At 38.2% G+C, this 26,818-nt stretch overlaps 1 protein-coding gene across 1 annotated transcript in view; it reads left to right on the top strand.

Annotated features, from left to right (window-relative positions):
* The window catches only part of PTDSS2 (phosphatidylserine synthase 2), a 51,695-nt gene extending 26,381 nt beyond the window's left edge, over nucleotides 1-25,314 (top strand). Inside the window, exons 3-13 of the mRNA XM_081345993.1 lie at nucleotides 58-140; nucleotides 2,189-2,256; nucleotides 10,893-11,027; nucleotides 12,659-12,709; nucleotides 14,225-14,338; nucleotides 15,547-15,665; nucleotides 16,143-16,257; nucleotides 17,459-17,604; nucleotides 21,807-21,992; nucleotides 23,332-23,431; nucleotides 24,849-25,314. Of these exons, the coding sequence (XP_081202119.1) occupies nucleotides 58-140; nucleotides 2,189-2,256; nucleotides 10,893-11,027; nucleotides 12,659-12,709; nucleotides 14,225-14,338; nucleotides 15,547-15,665; nucleotides 16,143-16,257; nucleotides 17,459-17,604; nucleotides 21,807-21,992; nucleotides 23,332-23,431; nucleotides 24,849-24,920 (1,189 nt within the window). The 3' untranslated portion in view covers nucleotides 24,921-25,314. The remainder of the gene's footprint in view (nucleotides 1-57; nucleotides 141-2,188; nucleotides 2,257-10,892; nucleotides 11,028-12,658; nucleotides 12,710-14,224; nucleotides 14,339-15,546; nucleotides 15,666-16,142; nucleotides 16,258-17,458; nucleotides 17,605-21,806; nucleotides 21,993-23,331; nucleotides 23,432-24,848) is intronic.
* The last annotated feature ends 1,504 nt before the right edge of the window (nucleotides 25,315-26,818 follow it).

Genomic DNA, 26,818 nt, shown 5'->3' with positions numbered 1-26,818 from the left:
TAAATGCAAGTATTGTTACAATATACTGAGGACTGCTTTGTTCTTAATGTTTTACAGAGGTATTGTAGCCAGCATTTTAGTTTTTTTGTGTTTTGGAGTCACTCAAGCAAAAGATGGTCCATTTTCAAGACCCCATCCAGGTAATCCAAGTAGCCCATAGCATTAAAATAGATGGATAAAGTAATCTTATGTAAACTTTGAAAACTGTCATTTTTAATACTATCTATCAAAATTTCCTTAACAAAATCTGTCGTAGCATTTTGAAAATCCTAATCTGATCCCTGTCCAGACTAACCATGTATTTATTGGAATAGATTCTGTGCGCTTAACATACGGCTGTATATTGATGTAAATTTCCCAATTTCTTGTTTAATTTTATAACATATTTAGAAGAATATATAAGTAATGTTTAAATTAAAAAATCATATCATCAAAAAATTTAGATATGTATCTAATATTATACATTACCCATATGTTTATGAAAGCTTCTCCTTACTGTACTTAATAAAAATAACATGATAAATGAGAAAATGATTATTGCAAATAAATGAGTGCTGAGCATTGTGAAAGTTGCAAAAGTGACATGAGTTGGTGAACGTGTCATGAAACTGCTAATAGAAGATACATTATATATTTCATGAATGGTTCATGTGAACACTTGTATGGTACTTCTGGAGATTTGAAGTCTCTAGTCCAGACATGTCAAACTTGTGATGTCAAATGATGTCGTGCAACGTATCGGAACTTTTTCCCCGTTGCTGGCAATGGGATGGGCGCGGTTTCCTCATGACACATCCGGCCCGCGGGCCGACAGTTTGACACCCCTGTTCTAGTTCATTATTTGTCAGCTTTTCCATGTTGAAGAGACACTGGGCAGTCCAGATTTTGGAGAAGGTTTTTTTTCCCCACTTCAGTACAAATATTGTTATTCTTGTCAGAGAAGGATGTTTCAGAAACAATCAAAGCCATGTTCATTTTAAAAATATACATAGCCATTCTAACAAAGTGTTCATATTTCAAAAAAAACTATCATATACTTATTTCTCTGTAGCTAAAAATCATTAAGAATATCTTCATAATGGAAGGTATAAAATCAGAACAATAATTTAAAAAATGCAATATGTCTAATTCAAATTAATTTTAATGACACTGGAAGAGTTCTTTTATAATGCTTAGATACTATGAAGTACATTTTACCTTTGCAGTCATATGTGCCAGTAACCTATTCATGAAATAACATATGTAATAATTAAAATAATAAATACACCATTTAAAGTAGTATTATTCTGAATGGAACTTCTGAAACTCACATCTGTAAACTGTTATTCCTTAAAGTACTTGCAAATTCTAATTTACCAATGTGAATAGTTTTGAGAAGATATTCCAAGTAATTCTGGGTCCACATTCTTTTAGCTTGGTTCAGCCCAGTATGACCAACAAATCAATCTTACCTGTCTAAATAAGGTGTTGTGTTTTCTTAATAGTAAAATAAGAAAGTTCAGCACAAGATATTGATTGTTTAATTTCTGGTATTTCCAGAATACCCTTTTATTCGTTCTTGGGATGTTTATTTGGTGACATTACCCTTATCTGTAATTTCCTTGACTTTAAACCTTTCCACTTTGAAATGATGATGTGATATGAAACTGAATAAGTCAGATTTGCAACATAGATGAAGTCAGATTTACTTTCACTACAATTCACAGCTTTTTATAATTTGTAATGTAAGAATGCAGCATTCTGTGTATATTAGCCAAGTTGCAAGGGTGTTTTGCCCTACTTTGAACCTTGTTTCATTCTTATTAATAATTTAAAAAATATGGAATAATACTGCAGTTGTAGAACAAAAATCTAAGGCAAGAAGCCCACTAAAATTTAATTCTTGAGAATTGATCAAAGTACTCCACAATTTGCTGCCCCAAATCTCTTTTTGGGAATGAGTGGATTGTAAATCCTCAAAATATGGAAGAATTTTCTCTGTAATTGATTTCACTAACCTTTTCGAGTTAGTCATTTGGGCCTTTTGTATTTTTATTTTTAACAAGGCTTTTTATACTTCCTTCAAAGCATGTAGAATTCCATACAAACGAGGTTTCTTATTATTCCTAGATTCAATAGGTACTAGTTTAGCCTTATGCCCAACTGTAATATATCTACGTTTTTCTTTTTTGTTAATTTATTCTGCTAGCTTACTGGAGGTTTTGGCTATGCGTCAGTGTTGTCTATGAACTTTTCCTCATTTTCATACTTTTTCAGGTAAGGAATTTAAAGTTTGTATTTTAAAGAAAACCTTAAAGTTAAAAAAGTAGAGAGTATAATCATCAGCTTCACTTCTTACCATGAAAGCTTATTGTATAGAAATGCATAAGTAACATCATTCAATAGTCTATCTGACTATTGTTATTATAATAACCCCTCCCCTTTTAATATATTTTGGTTAACTCAAGGCAGTAAACATACCTAATACTCTCTCCTCCTATTTCCCCACAATAAAACCCTGTGACTGGCCCAAAAATCACCCAGCCAGCTTTCATGCCTAAGGCAGGCTTAGAACTCACAATCTCCTGATTTCAAGGCCAGCTCCTTCACCATTACACCAAACTATCTTTCTAGTATTACAGTACAATATATAATGCAGCTTTCCCCAACCTAAGCATCTTGTGGATTTCAACTCCCAGAATTCTCAGCAGTAAGTTTGATTTAATCTGTTTGGCAGTAACTGCAGGATCTTGGGTTGAGATCTTTCTTATATCTACTGAACTTTCTGTAACTGAAGATTCCACAGAATTAATCTGGACCTTCTACAAATAAAATGGTTCTTTCCTGTTTGCAGTGCAAGAATCAAAATTTTATTTTAACTCAGTTGTTTTAGACATGCTTGTAAACATTCAAACAACACTTTTAACTTATATCTTCCTTTGGAAAGTTTAGGATGGTTTGCTTTCTGTACTGGGACAAACCATTTAGCTAGTAGGATAATTGCTCTGCCGAAAATTTTTAGCCCTTTTTCCAGGTTTCAGGTCATCCTCAGAAGGAAAAAATTACATCAATCTCAAATGGATAACGGCTAGTTTCCCTCTCTTTTTCAAGCAGAAGCAATGGCAATGTTCATATAACTTTTTCACTGGGTCAAGGGTCAAGTTGATTTGTCATATGATTGCCAAACCCCAGACAAGATCGGGGAGGGTCATTTCAATTATGATACAGCTAATGTGAATTTTTAGTGAAACAATTATTCTTAGAAAGTTTGGAAAAGCAAAAGGCATATTTTCTTAGGGATGGCCATAATCTGTAGAAAACTGATAAATCTTTGATTTTAAAAAAATTATAAGAACTAAATGGACATTAACAGTATGCATGAAGCAGAAAAATGTTTGAAATGAAATATTTAGAATGGCTTTTTAGAACATGGAATATAGTATGTTCTGAATGAACTTTGTTCCAAAAGAATAAAATTTGAAACATTCTAAATTTTCCTTCATAAATAACAGAATAATCTTATTCTCTTACTTTTTCATCCCACAATTGCAAAAGTAGATTGTATGGTAGTTCACGATGAATGCTACTTGGTATCCAAAACAAAGACAATTTTACATTGATCTTAAATATAATAAACAATGTTTTTTTTATTTTTTTAAAAGCATCATTTCAGCTAATGAAAAAAACAGTTAAGCATACTTTCTGCGGCAAGTGCCCCAGCCAAACAACATTTCCCAACAAAGAAAGAACAGTCATCCACAGAACAGTTCCAAAAATACACTTCTCCAGCTATTCAGCTGTACTTTGTTCCCAATACTTATGTGAAGAACACTCATATATCTGGCAAACCTGGCTTTTCGATTTATCAGGCCTGGACTGAAGGGGTTTTAGCTTTTTAAATATTGTTTTAATTGTTGGGCTTAATTTAATTTATTTTAATTTTATATTATCTTTTATATTGTATTTTATGCTACCCTGTAAACCGCCCTGAGTCCTTCGGGAATAGGGCGGTATAGAAATCTAATTAAATAAATAAATAAAATCTAATAAAGTAGAATATTTGTAGCTCAGGTTGACATGAGGGGTCGTTGTTGCTCTCTGAGCTTGCTTGTTTTCTTGCATAAGTTTCATTACCCAAACTAGGTAACATCATCAGTGCTACTGTGTTTCCCCAAAATAAGACCTACCCTGAAAATAAGACCTAGCTTGATTTTTTTGAGAGTGGGCCTAATATAAGCCCTACCCCCAAAATAAGCCCTGGTTTTGGGGTGATGCATACGCCTAAAAATCAAGCTAGGGCAGGGGTGGGGAGTGGAGCTGCCTCACGTCCCCTACACCTGCATACCTTAGGACCGCTGCAGCCAGGCCTCCCATCCCCCAACACCAGCCACGCTACTGCCCAAGTTCTTTTGTGGCCAATTGCCACATACAGTTTTTGCATTTGCTACCTATACATAGTATACTTGGAGAAATACCTGAAAATGAAATAATAAAATATAAGGAAGTGTGTAAAAAAATTGTTGTATGTCAAATAATTACAGTGCATTCAGAAAATATTCAGACCCCCTTCACTTTTGTCAATTTTGTTATGCTCACATTCTATAGTTGTTGAAATTCATTTTTCCCTCATTAATCTACACTCAGTAACCCATAATGACAAAGTGAAAACAGAATTTTAGAAATGTCTGTAAATTTTTAAAAAGGAAAAAATGAAATATCACATTGGCATAAGTATTCAGACCTTTTCCAACATTTGAAATTTAGCTCAGGTGCCTCCCAGTTCTCTTGATCATTGGTGACATGTTTCTATACCTTGATTGGAATCCACCTATGGTAAATTAAATTGGACATGATTTGGAAAGACACACACCTCTCTATAGAAGTCCTCAGAGCTGACAATGCATACTGTAGCACAGCAAAGGCCATGACGGCAAAGGAACCGCCTGCAGAACTCAGGCAGAATTATTGCAAGGTGCAGATCTGGGGAAGGCTACAATAAAATTTCTGCTGCACTGAAGATTCCCAAGAACACAGTGGCCTCCATAATTTTCAACCAGGAGAATTAACTAGGACTCTTTCAAGAGCTGGTCTCCCAGTCAAACTGAGCAATCGAGGGAGAAGGGCCTTAGTAAGAAAGGTGACTAAGAATCCATTGGTCATTCTGATTGAGCTCCAGAGATCTTGTGTGGAAATGGGACAGAGTTCCAGAAGGGCAACTATCACTGCAGCCCTCCACCGATCTGGGCTTTATGACAGAGTGGTTAGATAGAAGTCTCTCCTCAGTGCAAATCACATGAAAGCCCACTAGGAGTTTGCAAAAAAGCACCTGAAAGACACTCAGACTGGTGAGGAGCAAGATTCTCTGATCTGATGGAACCAAGATTGAACTGTTTAGCCTCAATTCTAAACATTATGTCAGGCAATGCTGATCACCTGTACAGTATCATCCCAACAGTGAAGCATGCTGGTGGCAGCATCATGCTGGAGGGGGGGCTGTTTTTCAGCAGCAGGGACTGGGAGACTGGTCAGGATTGAGGGAAAGCTGAATGGAACAAAGTTGGAGAGATAATCTCAATAAAAACATGTTCCACAGTGCTCAGGGCTTCAGACTGCGCTGAATGTTCACTTTCCAACATGACAATATCCTAAGCACACAGCCAAAACAACACAGGAGTGGCTTAGGGACAACTCTGTGAATGTCCTACAGTGGCCCAGCCAGAGCCCTGACTTGACCCCTATTGAGCATCTCTGGACGGACTTGAAAATGACTGTGCACCGATGGTGGCCATCCAACCTGACTGAGTTGAGAGGATTTGCAAGGAAGAATGGCAGAAAATCTCCCAATCCAGATGTGCAAACCTTGTTGTGTCATACCCCAAAAGACTTGAGGCTGTAAATTGCTGCCAAAGGTGCTTCAACAAAGTACCAAGTGAAGGGTCTGAATGTCAATGTGATATTTCAATCTTGTCTTTTTAATAAATTTACAGACATTTCTAAAATTTTGTTTTCACTTTGTCATTATGGGTTACTGAGTGTTGATTAATGAGGGGAAAAAAGAATTTTAATAACTGTTGAATCAGGTAGCAGCATAACAAAATTGAAAAAAGTAAAGAGGGTCTGAATACTTTCTGAATGCACTGTAATTATGTGACACACAGCAGTTTTTTTGCATATCTAGGTATTTGATTGTCCCTCAGCTATATTCTCTTTCTGTTCTCAGATAGCCCCAGCCAGTATCAGCAGAGATTGAACCAACATGTGCTGTTTTATTGGCTAATGCAGTCTTGAATTCTTTGTATCTGGATTTTTTTTAAAACAAGCCATTTGCAGGAATATGGGGTAGTTTGAAAGAATTGAACGAAATAAGCCTAAAACAAGTATCCAGAGTAGTTGATATCTTGTTCCTAGTTCCACACAAAATATGGCTGTTTCAAACTTGGTATGTTGTATACAGTCATGGCCGAAATTATTGGCACCCTAGAAATTTTTCCAGAAAATCAAGTATTTCTCATAGAAAGGTATTGCAGGAACACATGTTTTGCTATACACAGGTTTATTATTATTATTATTATTATTATTATTATTATTATTATTATTATTATTATTATTATTATTATTATTAATTTAATTTGTATACCGCCCTTCTCCCGAAGGACTCAGGGCGGTGAACAGGGCAATACATAATAAAAACAAGATACAAAAATTAAAAATTATTAAAAAGTAATTAAACAGCAATGCCCGTAATAAATTAGTACAGATTAAAAGTTAAGACCAATTTATAAAACCCAACTCCATCCCATCAGGCCAGGCCGGCTTGTTCAAAAAGGTGGGTTTTAAGATCGCGCCAGAAGGAGCGGAGATCAGGCGCCATCCGGAGCTCGACCAGAAGATGGTTCCATAAATCCAGCGCGCCCACAGAGAACGCCCTCCCCCTGGGGGCCACCAGTCGGCATTCTTTGACCGGTGGCACCCTGAGGAGGCCCTCTCTGTGGGAGCGTACTGGGCAGAGGGAAGTTGACGCCGGCCGCAGGTGCTCCCCAAGGTATTCCGGACCCATGCCATGTAGGGCTTTGTAGGTCATTACTAACACCTTGAACCTCACCCGGAAGACAACTGGAAGCCAATGCAGCTCGCGGAGCAAAGGTGTGACATGGAAGTGTCGGGAAACTCCCAACACAACTCTCGCGGCTGCATTCTGTACCAGTTGGAGCCTCCGAGTGGTCTTCAAGGGTAGCCCCATGTAGAGAGCGTTGCAATAGTCAAGACGAGAGGTCACGAGCGCATGAGTGACCGTACGTAAGGCATCCCGGTCTAGATAGGGCCGCAACTGGCGCACCAGGCGGACCTGGGCGAAGGCTCCCCTAGTCACAGCTACTATATGGTCTTCTAGGGAAAGCTGTGAATCTAGGAGGACTCCCAAGTTGCGAGCCCTATCTACAGGAGGTAATAACTCACCCCACATAGAGAGGGTTGGGATATCCTGAGTATCCCGAGATGCCGGTACGCACAGCCACTCACTCTTGTCAGGGTTGAGTCGAAGCCTGTTCCTCCCCATCCAGACCCGGACCGCCTCCAGGCAACGGGACATCACGTCGAGGGCATCACTGGGGTGGTTTGGGGTTGAAATGAAAAGCTGGGTATCATCAGCATACTGATGATACCCAACTCCAAAGCCACGAATGATCTCACCCAGCGGTTTCATATAGATGTTGAACAGGAGAGGCGAGAGGACCGACCCCTGAGGAACTCCACAAACGAGAGGCCTCGCGGTCGACCTCTGCCCCCCTGCCAACACCGACTGCGAGCGTCCCAGGAGATAGGAGGAGAACCACTGAAGGACTGTGCCTCCCACTCCCAATCCCCTGAGGCGCCGCAGCAGGATACCATGGTCGATGGTATCGAAAGCCGCTGAGAGGTCTAATAGGACTAGGACAGAGGAATATCCCCTGTCCCGAGCCCTCCAGAGATCATTCACCAGCGCGACCAATGCCATCTCCGTGCTGTACCCGGGCCTGAAGCCCGATTGGTACGGGTCTAGATAATCCGCTTCATCCAGGACCAGGGGGAGCTGATGCGCCACCACACTCTCAACAACCTTCTCAAGAAAGCGAAGGTTGGAGACCAGACGAAAGTTATTTAACACAGCCGGGTCCAAGGCAGGCTTCTTGAGGAGAGGTCTCACCACCGTCTCTTTCAAGGCGGCGGGGAAACTACCCTCACTCAAAGAGGCAGATATAACCACCTGGAACCAGCCTCGTGTCCCCACCCGGGTTGCATAAACCAGCCAGGAAGGGCACGGGTCCAATAAACATGTGGTGGAGCTCAGCCTCCCCATAATCCTGTCCACTTCCTCCGGAGTTACAGGATCGAACTCCTCCCAGGTAACATTGACAAGACCACCCGTGTCCTGATCGTCCGACTCTGCCCAGTCGGAGTCCAGACCGGTCCGAATCCGAGCGATTTTGTCCGGCAGATGTTGACTAAACTCCTCGGCACGCCCCTGCAAGGGTTCCTCACTCACCTCCTGATTAAGGAGGGAGCGGGTCACCCTAAACAGGGCGGCCGGGCGATTATCTGCGGATACGATGAGGGCAGCAAAGTAGTTAGACCTCGCCACCCTCATCGCTGCGAGATAAGACCTAATATGGGTTCTTAGTCGCAATCGGTCGGATTCAGATCGGCTGGACCTCCAACCGCTCTCTAGGCCCCGTCTCCGACGCTTCATCTCCCGGAGCTCCGCAGAAAACCATGGAGCCCCCTGGGATCTGCGCCAGGTCAGGGGTCGCAAGGGTACAACTCGGTCAAGTGCCTCCGTGGCCGTCCTTTCCCAGGCTTCCACTAAGGCATCTGCCGAGCTGTGAGCAGAGGAGGCAGGTGGGGACCCCAGCGCTGCCTGGAACCTCTCAGGGTCCATTAGGTGTCTGGGGCGGAACCATCTAGTTGGCTCAGCACCCCCACGGTGGGGAGTGGCAAAACGGAAGACCAGCCGCAGGAGATGATGATCGGTCCATGACAGGGGCTTAACAATTGGAGAGCCCCCACCAAGATCATCTAATCACCGTCTATAGGAAAACCAAATCCAGGGTGTGACCTCCCACATGAGTCGGTCCATGAATTACTTGCGTCAGGTCCATGGCCGTCATGGAAGCCATGAACTCCCGAGCTAACTCAGATACTCCTCCCAGGAGTATTCCCTTTGTGTGTATTGGAACACAACAAAAAAAGGGAGGAAAAAAAGCAAATTGGACATAATGTCAAACAAAACTCCAAAAATGGGCCAGACAAAATTATTGGCACCCTTAACTTAATATTTGGTTGCACACCCTTTGGAAAAAATAACTGAAATCAGTCGCTTCCTATAACCATCAATAAGCTTCTTACACCTCTCACCTGGAATTTTGGACCACTCTTCCTTTGCAAACTGCTCCAGGTCTCTCTTATTGGAAGGGCACCTTTTCCCAACAGCAATTTTAAGATCTCTCCACAGGTGTTCAATGGGATTCAGATCTGGACTCATTGCTGGCCACTTCAGAACTCTCCAGCGCTTTCTTGCCATCCATTTCTGGGTGCTTTTTGACGTATGTTTGGGGTCATTGTCCTGCTGGAAGACCCAAGATCTCGGACGCAAACCCAGCTTTCTGACACTGGGCTCTACAGTGCGACCCAAAATCCTTTGGTAATCCTCAGATTTCATGATGCCTTGCACACATTCAAGGCACCCAGTGCCAGAGGCAGCAAAACAACCCGAAAACATCATTGAACCTCCACCACATTTCACTGTAGGTACTGTGTTCATTTCTTTGTAGGCCTCATTTCGTTTTCGGTAAACAGTAGAATGATGTGCTTTACCAAAAAGCTCTATCTTGGACTCATCTGTCCACAAGACGTTTTCCCAGAAGGATTTTGGCTTACTCAAGTACACTTTGGCAAACTGTAATCTTGCTTTTTTATGTCTCTGTGTCAGCAGTGGGGTCCTCCTGGGTCTCCTGCCATAGCGTTTCATTTCATTTAAATGTCGACGGATAGTTTGCGCTGACACTGATGCTCCCTTAGCCTGCAGGACAGCTTGCATTCCTTTGGAACTTGTTTGGGGCTGCTTATCCACCATCCGGACTATCCTGCATTGCAACCTTTCGTCAATTTTTCTCTTCTGTCCACGACCAGGGAGATTCGCTACAGTGCCATGGGTTGCAAACTTCTTGATAATGTTGCGCACTGTGGACAAAGGCAAATCTAGATCTCTGGAGATGGACTTGTAACCTTGAGATTGTTGATATTTGTCCACAATTTTGGTTCTCAAAATCCTCAGACAGTTCTCTTCCCCTCTTTCTGTTGTCCATGCTTCGTGTGGCACACACAGACACACAATGCAAAGACTAAGTGAACTTCTCTCCTTTTTATCTGCTTTCAGGTGTGATTTTTATATTGCCCACACTTTTTACTTGCCCCAGGTGAGTTTAAAGGAGCATCACATGCTTGAAACAATCTTATTTATCCACAATTTTGAAAGGGTGCCAATAATTTTGTCCAGCCCATTTTTGGAGTTTTGTTTGACATTATGTCCAATTTGCTTTTTTTCCTCCCTTTTTTGTTGTGTTCCAATACACACAAAGGGAATAAACCTGTGTATAGCAAAACATGTGTTCCTGCAATACTTTTCTATGAGAAATACTTGATTTTCTGGAAAAATTTCTGGGGTGCCAACAATTTCGCCATGACTGTATGGTTTTTTTTCCAAATACCTAAAATTCTTTCTTCAGTTCTTTTTAGGGTCTGGATAGCCATTATATATGGTCTATGTTTGGGGTAGCCATTATATATGTATATGTACATTCTTTCTGTATTGCCAATTTAACAAATATAACTTTTTAAAAGAAATGTTGATGTTCTTGAACATGTATTTAATTTTGCAGACTGTACATGATGGAAGACAGTTTATGAAATTTATTGATCCTAATTTAGGAGTCCCTTTGCCTGAAAGAGACTATGGTGGAAATTGCCTTATATATGACCCAAATAATGCAACAGATGCCTTTCACAATATTTGGGTAAGATGCTAAAATGGAGAGATTGTATTCATTTAATGATATTTTATGTCCTAGGATTTTGTACTTCTATGATTACCATGGATGTCTGATAATTGTTTCCTAATCCAGTATCAGTTGTTTCATAACTAAGAGTCTGTCTTCAGTGATTCCATCGATGAGGTCCAATGCATCTTTCTGAGAATTTCAGTCTTCATTTCTTTAAAAGCAAATTTTAACTTGGAGGACAGACTGCAGGTAGTCCTTGTTTAGTGAGTGCAGTTGGTTCAACAACCTGCTCATTAAGTGAACTGATTGCTATGGTAAGTGAACACCTTTCTGAGAGAGAGATGCTGTGATGATCACTGATTGCTGCTGTCTCATTTAGATAAAGTTCTCTCAAATAATGGCCTCTGCCTGATTCACCACCCCCCCCTTTTTTCCCCCCTCCTGCAGGATGGAGAGATTGCCTAAACAAGGTATTTCTTCCGGAGCTGCTTCTCAGTGCAGGATTTTCCTAAAAAGTGTTAACTACAAGTTAACAAGGTCACTGTGACCTTTATTAGTTGATTAAAAGTCTCCAGGCCTCATAGCTGCTGCATGAAACTGACCAGAGCTTAATCAGTTTCACTTTAAAGGCTTCTTTGATCATAAATTCTCAGAGTGGAAAGCATTCATTACCATTGTATTTGTGAATGGTTGCTATTCAAGGTGGTTGTTAAATTTTACTTGTAGTAAAATTTTGAAACCTATGTCATTTCCTACACATGGAAGCTAAGATATTGATTGCTGCCTTGCATATGGCTTTGTTTTTTGTTGTTGTTTTTGTTTTTTCATAACTAACCAAATGCAGAACAAAAGTAAAAATGTTATCCAATGTTATTAATTTATGTATAAATCTTGTTACATTGTATATGGATTTTTGTAATGCAAAATGTATGCATGTTTCTGTAACCATCTACTAATCTGTGTAGTAACTTAATCATGCTCTCCATTCCTCCATAATAGTATATTAAGAGTTTACTTTATTTAATTACTCCCACACTTTTAAGATAAAGGAAATCTATATCTTTTATCTGCAGTTGTTAAAGTCCATCTTTGTAGACTACAGTGTGTTGGCTGTTGAGTCTATAAAAATGTGAATTACATAATATTTTAGTAAAGCTTTTCCTTTTTATAAAATAAAAAGCTGGTCCAAAACATTGAGGCCTCAGATCTAAAGAACAGATTAGGACTCATACTGTATTTCTAGACTTGTGGCTCAAAGGTACAAAGGTTGAAAGTTAAGATAAACATGTTTGTCTGAGGTTTTTCTGCGATGAGGTATACACAACAGCAGAATTTAACATATCAGGAACATTATATGGTCAGATGTTGTTTTATCTAAGATAAGAACCCATTTTTCATCTTCCAGATGAAAATTGAAAAAAGAACAGTAATCTTTTTGTTATTTGGTTGATAGAAAAAATATATTATACATTACATGTGGGATGTAAAATTTATTTTTTAATCATTTAACATATTTTAAAACATTGTGAAGGTGTTTCATGTTGCATATGGAAATATATGTTTCAGTAGTCATTGTCATCATTTATATTGATTCATTTTATTACATAGAAAGTAACTCTAATCAGTATAATCTACTTGAATTACAGGATAAACTAGATGGATTTGTTCCTGCTCATTTCCTTGGTTGGTACTTAAAGGTGAGAATTGGCCCTTTCTTTGCTTAATTACTTCCTATAGTTCTGATCTCTCATTGGTTGTCAGTACTTCAAGTGTTGCTTATTCTCTATGATTATCACTGGTCATCGAAATTCTTTCTAAAATAAGTTTCTGACAGTAAATTTCTGTTTTACTGTTTTATAGCTTTAAATCTTAATCAGTTAAGGTATTAAGCTATTTATTAGCTATGTTAAGATTAAACTAATGGTCAGATAAATGCATCATTATTTTCCTCTTAATATACAAAGTATATTATATTGAACAGAGAAATGAAGCAGTCCTGCTTTGTAATTATTGCTAAGAAGTTGTCGATTGTGTTTTCATATCTTTTGTCTTGATAATTACTCAAATTTATTTTAGTCTTAGAACTTCTAGTCATTACTGACTATAACTTTGTAATACATCTATGAAGGCTACTCTAGTTGCTTTTGCTGACAGACAAACCAGTTCAGTTATATAGGTAGTCCTCGACTTACTACCATTCATTTAATGACTCTTTGAAGTTACAGTGGCACTGAAAAAGTGACTTATGACTGGTTTTCACACTTGCCACTGTTGCAGCATCCTCATGGTCACGAGATCAGAATTTGGGCTCTTGGCAGCTGTCATATATTTATGTCGGTCTTGGGGTCATATGATCACCAATTGTGACCTTCGCAGCCAGCTTCCCACAAGCAACGTTAATGGGAGAAGCCAACTCTGCTTAATGACCAAATGATTCACTTAACCACTGCCATGATTCACTTAAAAACTATGGCAATAAGGGTTGTAAAATGGGCCAAAACTCACTTAACGACTATCTTGCTTAGCAACATAAATTTTGGGTTCCATTGTGCTAATAATTCAAGGACTACCTCTATGTATAGTTCAGTTGAGTAATTTTAAGTTCCTGCTTGAAAGTAAACTCAATATTCTGTGCTACAGATATTTTTGAGAGCCTTTGTTCTCATCTTCAAAGGACTACTGAAACTTGGTGTTCTATCTATACTGCTCAAAAAATAAAGGGAACACTTAAACAACACAATGTACTGTATTTAATAGTAGGATGTCTTATTTTCTGTTCCCTTTATTTTTTTGAGCAGTATACAATATATTATAAGCAAAGCTGGAGAAAAAATAATTTGATTCACATTTTAACACCAGCTTTTTAAATTTATACTTCTTCACTTAATACATGAATCAGAATACTATTATCCTTTGCCACCAGAACCATGTATATAAAAATACAAATAATTGGGGAAAGCAGGATTTGAAGAAACATTGGCAAAAGTTGCTTAAGAAGTTTATTAAATGATATGTTGCATTGCACATGAGAATGAATATTGATTTTTATTTTAAATATAAATTAGTGCAGATATATAATGCTTGAAAACAATTTACTACTATTCACAAGTTAAATGTCAGTGAGAATTTTTTCTTATTTTTTCTTCAATATTGGGTAATGCAAATTTGGACTTAACCTGCAGAATAACTTTCTTCTTTCATAATTTGCTTAGACACTAATGATTCGGGATTGGTGGATGTGCATGATTATCAGTGTAATGTTTGAGTTTCTGGAGTACAGTCTAGAACATCAGCTTCCAAATTTCAGTGAATGCTGGTGGGATCATGTAAGTATTAATTACTCTCTTTAATTATTTGGCATATAGTGATGCAAATTCATTTTTCAAAAAGTCATTTCATAGGGTTGAGTTACCAATTAAATATGAATAACTTTGGCAAGAGTAATTTGTTAGTCTTCTTTCTAGGGACCATCTAGCATTGAACTCTGATATCCTCAGATTCATGAAAATGATCTGCAATTTCTTTTATTTCTAATTTTATGTAAGATACACGTGAGCCTGAGAGCCAGTTTGGGTAGTCCTCAACTTATGATCACAATTGGAACCAGAATTTCAGTCACACTTCTGTCATCACATGACCAGACCTGATTTGACAACCATTACTTTTTTTTTTGGTGGTGGTGATTAAGTTAGCCATCATGCTTGTTAAGAAAATTATCTGGTATTAAATAAATAATGCAATTGTTAAGTGAATCCAGCTTCCCCCATTGATTTTGCTTGTTGCAAATCACAACAATATAACCACAGAGGTGATGCAATGGTCGTAACTTCAAGGACCAGTGATAAGCCCCCTTTTTTCAGCACTATCATAACTTCAAACTATCATTAAACAAATGATCATAAGTCAAGGACTACTATAATAGTTAAGGCATCTGTGAGTTCTAATCTTACCTTAGACACAAAACCAGCTGGAGACCTTGTGCTAGTCATTATACATATGTTAATAAAACAATAATAATGAAATTTATAAATAAAAGTTTAATTTTTGTTAAATGATGCATTCTGAACTGAACAAAAAAACCAGCAAAGAAGGAATCAAAGATGAAGTGAAAAAGGCAAGTCTAGGAGAAAACAAGTTATATGTCTTGACAAAAAGTGTTAGACCAACCCAAATTTCATAACTAAAAATTGAGGATATATATATCTAAGCTGGTTAATATAGAAAATAAACTAATGGATGGAAAACTGAAAAATGAGTAGGATGAAGTTCTTTTTATAATTTTCTGTTGAGAAAATAACATGCTAATTCTATAGATTAAATCATTTTATAGGCTAAGAAGCCATCTGTTTTGCCAAAATATTCATTATATATACCGTAATCGATATTTTGAAGTGCTATTTAGTATTTTATAAGGGATGTTTGTGTGTGTGTGTATGTGTGTAATGTATGCATAATATGTATAGAAACTGCAGCACCATTATTGCTATTAGTCACAGATTGTGATGGATCATTAAATTATTATTATTATTTGTAGTGGATTATGGATGTAATCTTCTGCAATGGACTTGGCATTTACTGCGGAATGAAGACTTTGGGGTGGCTTTCTTTGAAAACATATAAATGGCAAGGACTTTGGAATATTCCCACATATAAGTATGTTCAGTTATAAAATTTTATTTCTAAGGCAGAAAAATGCAAATATTATAACTTTTATCACTTTTTATGCTAATGAATCCTAAATTGCTTAATTTGAAGTGAGGTATCCAGTTTATTTGGACACAGATAGGTTTTAATCTAGGATAAATTAATAATTATAACAGTTTTATAAATATTATGAAATGAAATATATAAATAAATAGACTAATTATGGATTATTACCACTTATACAAATGTCTTTTGGGTAGAAATTTGAACATACTGTAGTTCTGTAAAGTATTATTTCTTAAATTACAAAAATACTTCTACATTCTCCCAAATCCTTTTTGTTTGTTTTTATATTTTAGTTTCTGCATGACTTCTGGGTTGTTATTTATGCTGTTTTAACATTTTCAGTGCTTTTGTTCATCACACTTTATTTAATAGAAAGTTTTTTTAAAAAATAACATGAGATATTTTTAATTTCCCCTCCAGAGGTAAAATGAAGAGAATTGCCTTTCAATTCACACCATACAGTTGGGTTAAATTTGAGTGGAAGCCAGCATCCAGCCTTCGCAGATGGCTAGCAGTGTGTGGCATTATTTTTATTGTAAGGGTAATTTCTTTCAATGAACTAATATAAGTATTTCAAATGGTTTTTATTTTCAGAGTACTGTAAACAGATTTCTTGCTTTTTTCCCCACAGACTCCCTAAGTTTGACATAATAAAAATACTATTTATCTTGCAGAATTCCTGCTTTCATGCTAAGAGCTAAATAAAGAAAAGGAAGGAAGGAAGAGGTCATGATGGTCCCATTTAATTTAGAAGACTATACAAATACTAAACAATATATAAATTGTATAGGTTAAGGCAGGGGTAGGCAACCTTGGCTGTTTTATGACTCGTGGACTTCAATTCCCAGAATTCCTGAGCCAGCTATGCTGACTCAGGAATTCTGGGAGTTGAAGTCCACGAGTCATAAAGCAGCCAAGGTTGCCTACTCCTGGGTTAAGGGATGAGTGTTCACATGCAAGAAACACATTTTATTTCAGTATTTATTATACTGTAAGTAAATGATTCCCTGATAATACAGACCACGGGAAGTAGAAACCCTCTCCATCAAAAGCAGTTCATTCACATGTGCACATAATTGGTAGAATGTAGATTGGAAAACTGGTAGGGAAGAAACGGTAATTCTGACTCTGTAGTTAGGGACAAGATTGTGCTTGGTATTATTCTCTGTGTAATCAAATGCAAACTTTTATCTGGGGGGAAAAAGGAAGTAAAGAACTTTTTTTTCTGCATTTGTCAAAATTAGTCTTGAATGATGATCTGATTTGTTTTAAAGTTTGATCTTTTGAATCTGTATGAAAGAAGCGACTATCTTAAAATAGTATGAATGGCAGGTTAGAATCACTGTGAGGCATTGAGTTTGTAACCTTGTATTGAATAATTATGTTCCTTCTAACAATTCACTTCCATAATTTTGAATACAGAACATCAGCAATTGCTGCATGGACAACCACATTCTCATTTGGGCATTGTAGTACCTGGTCATTTTATCAAATTTCCATTCTATAATAGATGAGAATAGGGAAACAGCAGCATCCAAGAAGATATAGGGGATAATGATTAAAAATACAGTTTTATTTCTTAAAATTGTTTTATGAAAACCCTACTTTGTTAACCTTGATAGTATTTCTTTGGCAAGACATTTCATACATTCAAATTTGTACACTTTGAAGAATTGTGACATATTTTAGGTTTGAATAACAGGAAATCTCCTAAGTGATTGAATGGTACGTGTCAGTTTTTATTGGCAGAGCTGAACACATTTTACTTGAAATTTGTCCTGTGGATGCCTCCAGAACACTACTTGGTCCTGCTACGACTTGTCTTTTATGTGAATGTGGGAGGAGTAGCTATGAGAGAGATCTACGATTTCATGGATGATCCGTAAGTTATGTTTCTTATTTAAACTCAGTTGCTTTATTTTTTAGAACTGGGGATGTTTCCTGCAAATTGCTGAGAAACATTATTCACCAAAATAATGAATGAATGCATCTGTTATTTCAAGGAAAAGAACACTACCTTTTTTCCAGGCATCAGATATATAATGCTTGACAAATTAACAATTCTGCTTTATTATAACATTACTTTGCAGCATGCCATTTTCAAATGTATATAGTGCACAACAGCTGAAATGAAGTTTATGATTTGGACTAATTGGAATGCAAATAGTTTTTGCAGAGGAAAATTTCGGATAGTGTTTTAAAAGCAATGTCATAGCCTGAGGATGTTGTTAAATCTGGATTTAGCCTAAAGATTTTTGTAATCTTGGTTTTCTGACACTATGCAATGCCTTGGTAAGGCCACACTTGGAATACTGCATCCAGTTTTGGTCACCGCAATGTAAAAAAGATGTTGAGACTCTAGAAAGAGTACAGAGAAGAGCAACAAAGATGATTAGGGGACTGGAGGCTAAGACATATAGGGAATGGTTGCTGGAATTGGGTATGTCTAGTTTAATGAAGAGAAGGACAAGGGGGGACATGATAGCAGTGTTCCAATATCTCAGGGGCTGCCACAAAGAAGAGGGAGTCAAGCTATTCTCCAAAGCACCTGAAGGCAGGACAAGAAGCAACAGATGGAAACTAATCAAGGAGAGAAGCAACCTAGAACTAAGGAGAAACTTCCTGACAGAACAATTAACTAGTGGAACAACCTGCCTCTAGAAGCTGTGTATGCTCCAACACTGGAAGTTTTTAAGAAGAGACTGGACAGCCATTTGTCCAAAATGGTATAGGGTTTCCTGCCTGAGCAGAGGATTAGACTAGATGACCTCCAAGGTCCCTTCCAACTCTACTATGATGATGATGATGATGATATGATGATGATGATGATGATGATGAGACATTATAGTATTCATATTTTGTAGCAGTATGGCCTTGCTGAGCAATGCATGAAGTAAACACATGCCTGCTTATTATTTGTTATTTCTGTTTGTTTATTTCTGTTTATCAAATACTAGAACACAGATCCATCCAATTGATTTTTGTTTTATTGTATTTTTGTTTTAAGTTTAGTGATAATGGAACAAACTGATTGACCCCATAACTTTCCAGCATACTGTTTTATCTCTGACCATTAGAGAAATGTCTGTATTTAGTTATCTAGGATTCCAATACTTTATGAAGATCACTTGTTGGTCTTTGATTCCTAGAGCAGGGAAGAATGGCTAAAGATGATTACTTTATTTGGATTTCAGGATATTGAACAATGGCATTCAGACCATTCCCTAACCCCTCATTTTGGACCTGCTGATATGGAATATACTTCCTGCTTCAAAGTAGGAAAAGATCTCACTTCTTACTAGAGAGCTTCTCCTCAGTATTCTGGTTCATGTTTCGTTCTTTGTGTTTGAGTTGAAAAAGAGTCTGTCTTTTATTCTTTTGCCCTCTGTTCAACCACATGGCATAACATTGGAAAAAGGAAACTTCATCAGTCACAAACGTCTCATTACCAATTCACTGTATTGCCATTCTTTGCCAATAGAACAGGGGTCGGCAACCTAAAAAAGGAAAAGAGCCACTGGGAACCGGTTCCATCACAAATTTAAAAAAGTGGGAGCCGCGTGCGTGTGTCCATGCACGCGCATGCACAAAAAAGTTTTGCGCATGCGCAAAACGTTTTTTTGCGCGGACGCACGTGGTTGCCATTTTTTTAAAAAAGTGAGATGGAACCGGTTCCCGGTTGCCCGACGGCGACGGCCCGTCTGCAAAGCTGCCGCTTTCAGCAGCTTTGCAGACGGGCCGCGGCAGCTTCCTCAAAGAGCAGCGCCCCTGCCCATTCTGAGAGGTCGTTCGGAGAGGTGCGCGCGCACCTCTCAGAATGGGCAGGGGTGCTGCTCTTTGAGGAAGCTGTAGCGGCCCGTTCGGAGACGGGCCGCTACAGCTTCCTCAAAGAGCGGCATCTCTGCCCGTTCACGCGGAGGTACGCGCGCACCTCTCCAAAGGTTTGGGGAGGTGCGCGCGCACCTCCGGTCGTTCGGAGAGGTGCGCGCGCACCTCTCAGAATGGGCAGGGGCACTGCTCTTTGAGGAAGCTGTAGCGGCCCGTCTGCAAAGCTGCCGAAAGCGGCAGCTTCGGAGACGGGCCGCTACAGCTTCCTCAAAGAGCGGCATCTCTGCCCGTTCGCGCGGAGGTACGCGCGCACCTCTCCAAAGGTTTGGGGAGGTGCACGTGCACCTCCGTCCATTCGGGGAGGTGCGCGCGCACCTCTCCAAACGGGCGGTGCCACTCTCCATTTGGAGAGGTGCGCGCGCACCACTGCCCGTTCAAAGAGGTGCGCGTGCACTGGGCGGCTGGGAGCCGCGGGTTGCCAACCCATGCAATAGAAGATATGGAAATCAAAGAAAAACATCCAAAAAATGATCCTATATATAACAATTTCCTAACTTTCTTAACTTTTATTATAGAGAAAGTGACTTGGTATTTCCCAGTTCCACTACAGTTTTAATTTCTGCACAAATATAAAAATCTCCTCAGTCCTACACTTCTTAATAGGAGGAAGTTAAAAGCAAAAGCAAGGTCATATTTGGAGAAATGTGACAATCCAGTTCAGCAGGATTCCTTACACTACAAAATAGATTAAAGAGCTGTAGGATTAACATTCCTTGCTGTAGCAGTTGCTATTGTTTCCAGCATTCCTTCATGTAGATTTTTCCAGGGTGATGGTTTAAAATGGCAGAAATAGATGCAGTACGGAAAAACTACTACGTACTAGATGTAAAAACAGGGACCAAAAATACTTGATTTTAATAGTTTTGTTAGAGGTGTCCTTCACCCATATTATCATAAGTCTGCTTTGTAGGTATAGCAAAATGATCTGCCAAAATTATTTATAATTAACCATGCAAAATTGCTATACTTTCTCTTCTTTATTAAAAAGCTAAATTATTAATATAATATTGTAGCATGGTAAATACAGCGGTACCTTTGTACTAAACAGCTGTGGAATACTCAATGCATTTTGACATGAAAATTTTGTCCCAATATTCATCGTTTGTTTGGTACTCAATGCACCTCCTAGAATCAATTAATGATAAATACTAAGTAACAGTTTGTTCAAGAGGAAGTGTCTGTGGAACCTGTTTGTTGTTAAATCCCCACTCACTTCTATGTTCTTTCTCACTCTCTTTTCTCTTTCTTTCTTTCTTTCTTTCTTTCTTTCTTTCTTTCTTTCTTTCTTTCTTTCTTTCTTTCTTCTTTTTCTTTCTTTCTTTCTTTCTTTCTTTCTTCCTTCCTTCCTTCCTTCCTTCCTTCCTTCCTTCCTTCCTTCCTTCCTTCCTTTCCTCCTTCCTTCCTTCCTTTTCCAAGACACTGGCCACAGGCATTTAGAAACAGCGCTCCATGGAGCATCACTCCCTCTTCTAACTTTAGGGAAGGAATTTTTTTTCCTAACTGTTATCAGCATGGAAGTACAGAATGGGCCAGAAACCATTTCTCCCATTAATCATACCTTTCTCATTCAAACTTCTGAGCATCTTCCCAGCCTCCCAATCTTTATGCTGCTGCAACAGCACACTGTCTACCCATCTGACAGATATTTGAAGTGTCTCCCGTCTCTGCCTCCTTCCGTCACGAACAACCCTGTTATGAAATATGCACATACCCTGCTCAATCTTCCTAGCATTGTCCCTCATGCCCCAGAACTCAACCATGTCCACTGTAACTAAACCACTAGAACAAGGTTGGTTAATATACCGCAAGTATATGAACTGTAGTTTTATCAACATAGAAATTTGGGTTACCATTCTGATCAATATTTGTATGATAGACGTTTACTGTTATTTATGGGATAACATTTTGTGGTCTGGTGTCCACTTCATCAAACCTTTTATTTCAGCCTTTGATTATGGAGCACACTAGAGTCTGTCTGAAAAGCAGTTGCTTCTGAAGCTATGCTTCCTGGGTACGGTATAGAGAAGCATCTCAAGATAACATTTTGATAATATTACTGAATGAAATTGAGATTAACTGGAGTAATTCAATTTAATCAGCAAATTTTCAAGATAATGCATATTCTGGATTTTCCTTGTGAATAATATTTTGGATACAAATATGTACATATATGCTACTACTTTTGTTTTATTGCAGGAAATTCCATAAGAAGTTGGGTCAGCAAGCTTGGTTGGTTGCTGCTATCACAGCTACAGAGTTCCTTATAGTGGTAAAATATGATCCATACACTTTGACACTGTCACTCCCTTTCTACATTACTCAGTGTTGGATCCTTGGAATCATGCTTGTGCTTTCCTGGACAGTGTGGCGCTTTTTCATTCAGTAAGCAAAATTTGATTCTTGACCACCTAGCTAGGCCTGTAATCTTTAGATTGTTTGTATGGGAATTTTAAAATACTATGGTATTTTCAAGATGCCAAACTTGGAAGTCTTGCTGATAGAAATTCACTTTCTTGTTGATTGTCAGGTAACCCTTCAATTAAGGGCCTTTAATAAAGCCTTAATTATAACACTAGTTGCCCTATAATTCTAAAAGAAGCACTCTTGTCAATTCCCATAAAATGTTATTTATTTATTTATTAAATTTATATTCTGCACATCAGTAAGAGAGAAAGAGTTAGTATACAGAACTAACCACCACAATGAAATTTCTTATCTGGAAGATTTTTTGCTCTTTCTTATCGAAATAGAGAAATGGGACAGAAATAGAGAAATGGACAGAAAGAAATTCCATGTTTGGCAGAATGAATCCCATCTGGCTATGCTCCCCATCTCTGAGAAAGAAGGGCTGCAGGATAACTTGCTTTGGTTTCAGCTTCAAGGTGCCACGTAAACATATTTTGGGGATCATAACCCTTTTATTGGGATCATGTAGCAGCACTAGTTTCCAGGAAAAGATACAGCTGCTTAAAGGTATTGCTGAGGGATGCTACATTCATCCTCCCACATGCCCTGATTAGATTACATTAGATCTGAAGTGTTGCCCAGACTTTGTTTTAAGAAATCTCCGAAGAATTTGCAGGGGTGTGTGTGTTGAGAGTGGCTCATCTTCCAGTTTATTTATTTGGAAGGCTGTTTAAAACTTATAGTGCTTTTTAAATAGAATTAAGAGGGGCTTGATATTCTCAAAACTTAGCTTACAATTGTTTGAGAGAAATGAAAGGAGCTACAGAGGTTTATTGCTTTTCCTTTTTTTTTAAGAAAAAGAAACAATTCTTAACTTGCAATAGTGGTGGGTACTCCACAAGCGATTCCATCAACAGACACATTGATCTACAACCAACCTACGAACCCCTCAGAATCCAAATCAATTGCATAGCCAACCAGAGACAGCACCGACCCCCAACCAGCCCACGCAAGCCTCCCTCCCCCCCAGCGGTTCACCTCCCATCGACCCTGACCTGATGTAATCTCCCCATCACAAGACCCATCACAAACCTCTCACTGATGACACACCTGACCCATCACAAGACTCTCACTTGACACACCCACCCCTGAAGCCCTTATAAACAGAAGAACACAGACACTGACACGCCTTAAGCTCTGCTGACGATGTTACCTAGCCTAGTAATGAAACTTTTGGAAACCAACCCACAAGCTCGAAGAATGAACCTTCACATACACACATCCTAATTCTTAACTTGTTTTTTGTTTGTTTCAGTGACATCACCTTACGGTATAAAGAGATAAGAAGGCAAAAGCAAGAACATAAATTTGGAAAGGAAAAGTATTTAACCAATGGTGATGGACAATCTATACTGGTAAACGAGTACCTGAAGAATAAACTAAGAGAGAAAAAACTTTGATCCTGAGTAATCAGTGAAGGGCTAAGAGGGTTATTTTCTTGATTTGCAAGTTTAACCCTCCCTCATTTTGTAATTTTCAATGTTTTCTCATGTGTGAGAATCCTTTTGGAAAAGATGCCACTTAATCTCTTTTGAGGAAAGTGTTTACAACTAACTGTAGAAGTAGGGCTCCTTCCACAAGGGAACCTCAAACAAAGTGCGGTAAATGTGGGTGCCACCTCAGAAAGAGGAGGATTGGGGAGGCTTTAACCAATACAAAGGCTGCCTCCCCATTCTGGAAAACTGTTACCATTTGGGTCATCATGAACATGTTTTATGAAATAAATCGGTGCACTGTGAAAAGCAGTTTGATGTTTTCTGCTGAAACTAGTTTAAGCTATAGTGATAATGTTCATGTTCTTATGATTCATCTAACAATACAAACAAGAGGGATGCAACTGAAGTATAGAACAAACTGCAAAATTTGCACAGTACACTACTGCAGCCAGCCTTTGAAAGTCCTGAATTTAGCTGCCTGGATCTCAAAGCAAAGGTGCTTTACTTTGAACAACTGGCTATTACATTACACTCTCAAATACCTCTTTGTTGACTGTCTCTTAGGAAAGGCATCTCTGTAGAAAGGATGCTGATTAGCCAAATAATGAAAATGAAGACAAAAACAGGTAGAAATGTGTCCTATTCCTAGTCATATGAATCAAAGAGAACCTTAGTTTTATTCTTCTGCAAATAAGATACTTACTGTTCTTGCTAGGACTGTGTTTGGGTGTTGCTCCTCTGTTGAATTAAACCAAAATATATGACATGGATGTTCAGAATCATTTTTTTTTAAACTTCTAGAATAGCGATGGGCCCAAGTGTCCTTGCAGATATTATCAAACAGTTCTCATCAGCCCAGCTAGCATGGCTACCTATGCTGGATGATGGGATTTGCCTATCTCTGTTGTAGAAATTAAGGCAGGAAGATTTATGGGCAAGTGGTATGGGCTAAATCAGCCACTAAATACTGATAGAAATATATTATCATCTCTCAAGCCTCTAGATCAAGGGCAGCAGCTGTCTTGCTTGTCACATCCTCTCAAAATAATGTTTGTTTTATGAACATCTTAAATTGTTTTTGTATTTTTAAAACAGCTAGATCAATTTAACTTACAGGTAACACTGATTTTTATCTTAACACTAATTGGATCTCAAATAATTAGACTTGGGGGAATTTATTTTGAAATGTTTTACTGTTTGGACATGCATATAAGCTAAAACACTGTATTTCTACTTGCCTCTTCTGCTGCTACTTAAAGCACAGTGCACAGATCTTGGCTCCCTTTTATGATAATACTTGAACTGCAAAATAAGTCTGCCCTTGCCTTGTTTCCAGGATACCACTAATATTCTCCTCTTAAACAATGGACGCTTTCAGGAAAAGAAAAGAAAAGAAAAATCCATATAAATGAATGTTGGAAAGCTGACCAGAAGCCACAGGTTGAAATTCTTCATTGAGTACCTAGTACATTTCACTTTAAGATTTACATAGTCGTCTGTTTTGTACTAGTAGATTCTGCCCCTCTTTGTAATTTTGTATTGTAAAGTCTTTCATGTAATTCTGGTGGTAACAAGTGCAATGGGGAAAAACTTGAAAATAATTTTGTTTGATTTGTTTTTTTGTTGAGGAAGTAATTGTGTAAAAACTGAAGTATGTGAAAAATACTACTTTTATTTTCAAAATTGAAGTTGACTTACTCTCAAACCATTACTTTCATACTGATCTTTATGTTCATGCAAACAGTCTTAAAATTATAGTATGGCAAATTGAACAAATGTAATAAAAAGAGTATTTGCTGGTATGTTTCTGAGTTATTTATTTATTTAACTTGATTTGGGAAGGGAAGTGGTTCTCGTGCTCCCACCCATGTGGATAGTTTTACATACATACATAATTATCAGCTCAAACTTGCATTGTTTTTTTCTTCTACATCACCATCACCAATTCACACATTGTATTTATTTTTAAAATTTTCCAGTTTTCTTTTTCAGAATCCCAGCCTGTCTTATTTCCTATTTAACACTGAATCATTTTAAGTACTTTATTTATTGGTCTCATACATGCTTTATTATATACTGTATAACAATAGTATAAGCTCGCACTATATTCAACAACCAGCCATCATACCATATTTGTGCAAATATAATTCTATAATTCAAACCTATTTATTTTATTGCATGTGTTCTCTAAATCCTCAAATCTATAGTAAATCTTTCTCACATTCATACATTTCTTAATGACCTGCTAAACAAAAGGGAATCTTCTATGCATATTCTTGCTGGACATAAGCTATACAGTGCTTATATAAAGCAATATTGCACTTCCTAGGTTTTTTTAAAATTTTTGCTAATCTCTATTCAATTTGTGAGATTAATCTCTTTGTTAATACTTTTCCATACTGGATGTGTACTTTCTCTTCTTTGATTCAACTCTGACTTTTTTTCCAATGCCCATTATTTCCCAGGATCCATTCTTGACATTATGTAATATAATCAGAATCAGAATAACAAGAGTTGGAAGAAAACCTGTAGTTTTCTAGTCCAACCCCCCCCCCCCCGGCTGCCCAAGCAGGAGACTGACAGATGGCAGTCCAGTCTCTTCTTGAAAGCTTCCAGTGATGAAACTTCCATAACATCTGAAAGCAAACTGTTCCATTAGTTGATTGTTCTCACTGTCAGAAAAGTTCTCCTTATTTCTAGGTTGAATCTATCCTTGATCAGTTTCCATCTGTTATTCCTTATCTGGCCTTCAGGTACTTTGGAAAATAGGTTGATCATCCTCCTCTCTGTGGCAGCCCCTCAAATATTGGAACACTGCTATTGTGTCTCCCCGGTCCTTCTGTTCACTAGACTAGCCATGCCCAGTTCCTGTAACCATTCTTCATATGTTTTAACCTTCAGCCCCTAATCATCTTTGTTGCTCTTGTCTGCACTTTTTCTAGAGCAGGGGTAGGCAACCTCAGCTCTTTCATGACTTATGGACTTCAACTCCCAGAATTCCTGAGTCAGCAGGAGTTGCCTACCCCTGTTCTAGAGTGTCCACACTTTTTTATAGTGTGGAGACTAAAATTGGTTGCAGTATTCTAGTGTGGTCTTACTAAGGCTTTATAGAGTGGTATTAGTACCTCATTTGACCTTGATTGAATCTGTTAATGCAATTTAGGATTGCATTGGCTTTTTTGGCTGTTGGCTCATATTTGATTGTCCACTAAGACTCCAAGATCCCTCTCACAGTTACTGCTATTAAGCCTAGTTTCACCCAGTCTGTATGTGTAATTTTGGTTTCTCTTGCCTAAGTGTAAGACT

The sequence above is a fragment of the Vipera berus genome, assembly GCF_964194415.1.
Source record: "Vipera berus genome assembly, chromosome: 1".
In the NCBI taxonomy this organism is placed as follows: domain Eukaryota; kingdom Metazoa; phylum Chordata; class Lepidosauria; order Squamata; family Viperidae; genus Vipera; species Vipera berus.
Note: the sequence above shows the minus strand (reverse complement) of the source record. Positions and strands in the feature narration are given on the sequence as shown.